General features: G+C 65.5%; 1 protein-coding gene across 3 annotated transcripts in view; it reads left to right on the forward strand.

Moving 5' to 3' along the window:
* The first annotated feature begins 1,148 nt into the window (after positions 1-1,148).
* Positions 1,149-3,067, forward strand: part of CD99 (CD99 molecule (Xg blood group)) — a 32,873-nt gene continuing 30,954 nt past the window's right edge. For 2 of the 3 annotated variants that reach the window (XM_049643350.1, XM_049643351.1), the window contains exon 1: positions 1,149-1,306. In XM_049643350.1, the coding sequence (XP_049499307.1) occupies positions 1,240-1,306 (67 nt within the window). In that variant the 5' untranslated portion in view covers positions 1,149-1,239. The remainder of the gene's footprint in view (positions 1,307-3,067) is intronic. The other variant, XM_049643348.1, reaches the window with a different exon arrangement.

Below are 3,067 nucleotides of genomic sequence, written 5' to 3' on the forward strand. Positions count from 1 at the left end.
GACTCAGGGATTTTTCTGCGGACGAGATGTTCTGCATCCTGAATACACACGGACAGAATATTAAGCTAACATCTCAATTAAATACATACATATATATATATATATATATATATATATATGCATACAAATAGATAGATAGTCTGGGCGGGGGTCCAGCCCCAGCACTGCTGGCCTGTGACCTGCACAGTGACCCATCAGGGCCCCAGCACCTCCTGAGGGGAAGGGGAGGGGTTTCCTGCCTCTCTCTCTCTCCCCCTCCCCCTCCCCACACTTTCTTGGGCAGAGGAAGCCTCTCCCCCCTCCACACCCCCTCTCCCCGCCACAGGCCCCTCCCCCCCTGGGGCCGGGGAAGCCTCTCCCCCCTCCCCCCTCGGGCTGGAAAAGCCTCTCCCCCCCCCTCTCCCGCGTGGGCTGGGGAGAGGCTTCCGGAGGCTCCTGCAGGGGGAGTCCCTATTGAGACTGGGGAGTGGGGCCTGCCCTGCGCCCCCAAAGCTTGCACCCCGAGCTCCGGGCTGTGTCAGTTCAGACTGGACTTCGGGATGGGAGTGGGGTCTTCGCGGGGGACAGGGACCCACCTCTCGCGGGAAAGGAGAGGATTTCACTTTGTTTCCCCCCCCCCCCCAAGGTGGCCCCAGGGTCCCATTAGGGGCAGGGCGGGGGCTCCCGCTACTTGTAATGGTTTGCTTCCTGTTCGTCGGGGGGGAGGGGCCAGTGAGGGGCTGGAGGAGTCTGTGGACACACGGAGGGGTCCCCACTGTCCGAGCTCGGAGTTGTGGGGGGGGGGGGTCCCTCGCTTCTCCTCAGCGCTGGGGGTGTTAGGAGCGGGTGGGGGTCCCCACCTTCTGAGCACGGCGCTGGGGGATTCCTCACTTCTCTTCAGGGCTGCCCTGGGGGTGTTAGGGGCGGGCGGGGGCCCCAGTTTCGGAGCAGGGACGGCAGTCGCTGGCTCCTTTCGGGACCGCCCCAGGTAACCGCTCCTCCCCCGCTAGCCCCTCCCTTGCGCCCCGCCCGCCCCGGGTTCTCTCCGGAGGCCGCGGGAGGGGCGAGCCGAGACCGGGGCGGGGCCAGAGCGCGGGCCCTCCCCTCCTCGTGCTCCCTCCCCCCCCCCCCCCCCGTCCTCCCCCCCCCCCCCCCCCCACTCCCTCCCTCCGCGCGCCCCGCCCCGGGGGCACTCTCGCCGCCGCCGCCCGCGCGTGCCACTCCCGGGACGGTTCCTGCGCGGCGCCCGCCGGCCGCACCATGGCTCCCCGGGCCGCCGTCGCGCTGCTGCTAGTCGGCCTGCTCGGCACGCTGGTGCCCGCTCGGGGTGAGCCATCTGTGGGGGCCTGGGGGTGGGGCGCGGTGCAGGGGGCGCGGGCCGGCCGGGGGACCGGCGTGGGGACGCGCGTCCGGGGACCCCCCACCACCCCGGGGAGGGCCTCGGGGGCGCACAGTGGGGGGCGGGTGCAGGGGCGCAGCGGGGACCCCGGAACCCTCCTCCCCGCGGGACGAACGGGACGCGCTGTGCCAGCGGGTAGCCAACGCCCCGGGAGGCGGCTCCACTGTGCAACTTTCTTTCTGGGCGGGTGTGGACTTGTTCCAGAGGCCCAGGGCGCTGAGTGTTTCCAAAATCAGAAACTCGGGCAGTTGGAGGTTCCCCGGGGGAGCCGGGGGGCCCTGGATGCCCGCAGGCGGGTGACTTCTTAGGTCCCGGTCTCCCCCCCCCTCCCCCCCCCCCCCCGGCAGCGGTCCTGTTCCCCCCGGCGCTCTCCCGGGCCCCAGTCTTTGTTCCTGCGCGGGGAGCCACGCCCTGCACTCCGAGCCTAAATTTGGACTGGGCTGTGCAGCCGGCCCCAGCCGGGGGGAGCGGGGGTGGGGGGACTTAGGGCGAACTTGGAGCTCCGGGCGCGCTCACCAGCCCTGTGTGCGCACGCTGCCCTGGGGACCTGGGCGCTGTGCTGCGCGCCCGCTGGAAACAGACGTGTGGCCTCAGCAGATTTGCGTGCGCTCCAGGAAATAATTCGGAAAACGCGGGGAAAGTGTCAGGACACCAGGAGACGGAAAGGGGCCGTGACCCCACCACCCTCGCTTTGCGCGCCGGCCCGGCGTGTTTCTGCTCCTTTGCCTGTGTTTTCGGGGCGTTCGCCTTTGCAAGCGGCATCTGGGATCATGTTTCTCTCTGTCTCTCTCTCTCCTTTCCAAAGGAGAGCTGGATTTTGCTGGACGTGGCTTTTTTAAAGCCTCCCCCCCCCCCCCCGCTGGACGTTTTTTTTTTTTTTTTTTTTTTCCTCCTGTTAATATGGCCAGATTTTTAGGACACAGCCAGGCGGGGCAGAGTCTTGTCAGCACAGGTCTGATGATGAGAGGAGGACACATTTTGGGAACAGGGATCGCGACACGAGGTCTGGATTGTGCTGGGAAGGTTCCTTGTGTTAGTGACGTCTGGCTCCGCGCGGGGGCGGGGGCGTGGGGTTATGTTTTGCGTCCTTGGCCTCCTGCTTGGTTCAGGAAAGATCTGCGATGTGGGGAACGTTTGCGCTTTTGAAACGGGCTTGATGCCCGCCCTGCGCTGGCTTTAGGGAAGATGAATTCTGGTCTGTGGGGGATGTGTTGGAACACTTTACAGCCTGCTGGGGAGGGCCTGGCATGCGTTTCCAAGTTGTGCCTCCTTCTTCCTTAAAGAAATGCGTTTCTTCATCTGCCCCTGGCTGCTGCTTGTGTCTCCCCGGGTGGTTGTATTTCTGCTGTTCAATTGCATGGCTCCTGTTCCAAGGAACTTTCCCGGGGTTCCGGGGTGGGGGGGGGGGGGGGTTTGCTGACTGGCGTCTGGCCCACGGAGCTCCTCCTGTGTGCGGGAAATGGAGAAGTGCCTTTGGTGGCTCTAGGATGTGCCATCCGCTGGGGTTGGAGGAACATGAAAACAGGCCCACAGGACACAGGGCTGCAAGAAAAGGGGACGGTCCCAGAGTCCAAGACCTGCGTGGGGTGAGGGGGAAAGTCTGGAGTAGCCATGGTGTTTGCTCACAGCTCTGGGGTTCCGGGTCTGGGTGGGGGGCAGCCTTAGATTCTTGGGGCCCAAACTAGTCAT

Source organism: Panthera uncia, chromosome X (genome assembly GCF_023721935.1).
Source record: "Panthera uncia isolate 11264 chromosome X, Puncia_PCG_1.0, whole genome shotgun sequence".
NCBI lineage: Eukaryota > Metazoa > Chordata > Mammalia > Carnivora > Felidae > Panthera > Panthera uncia.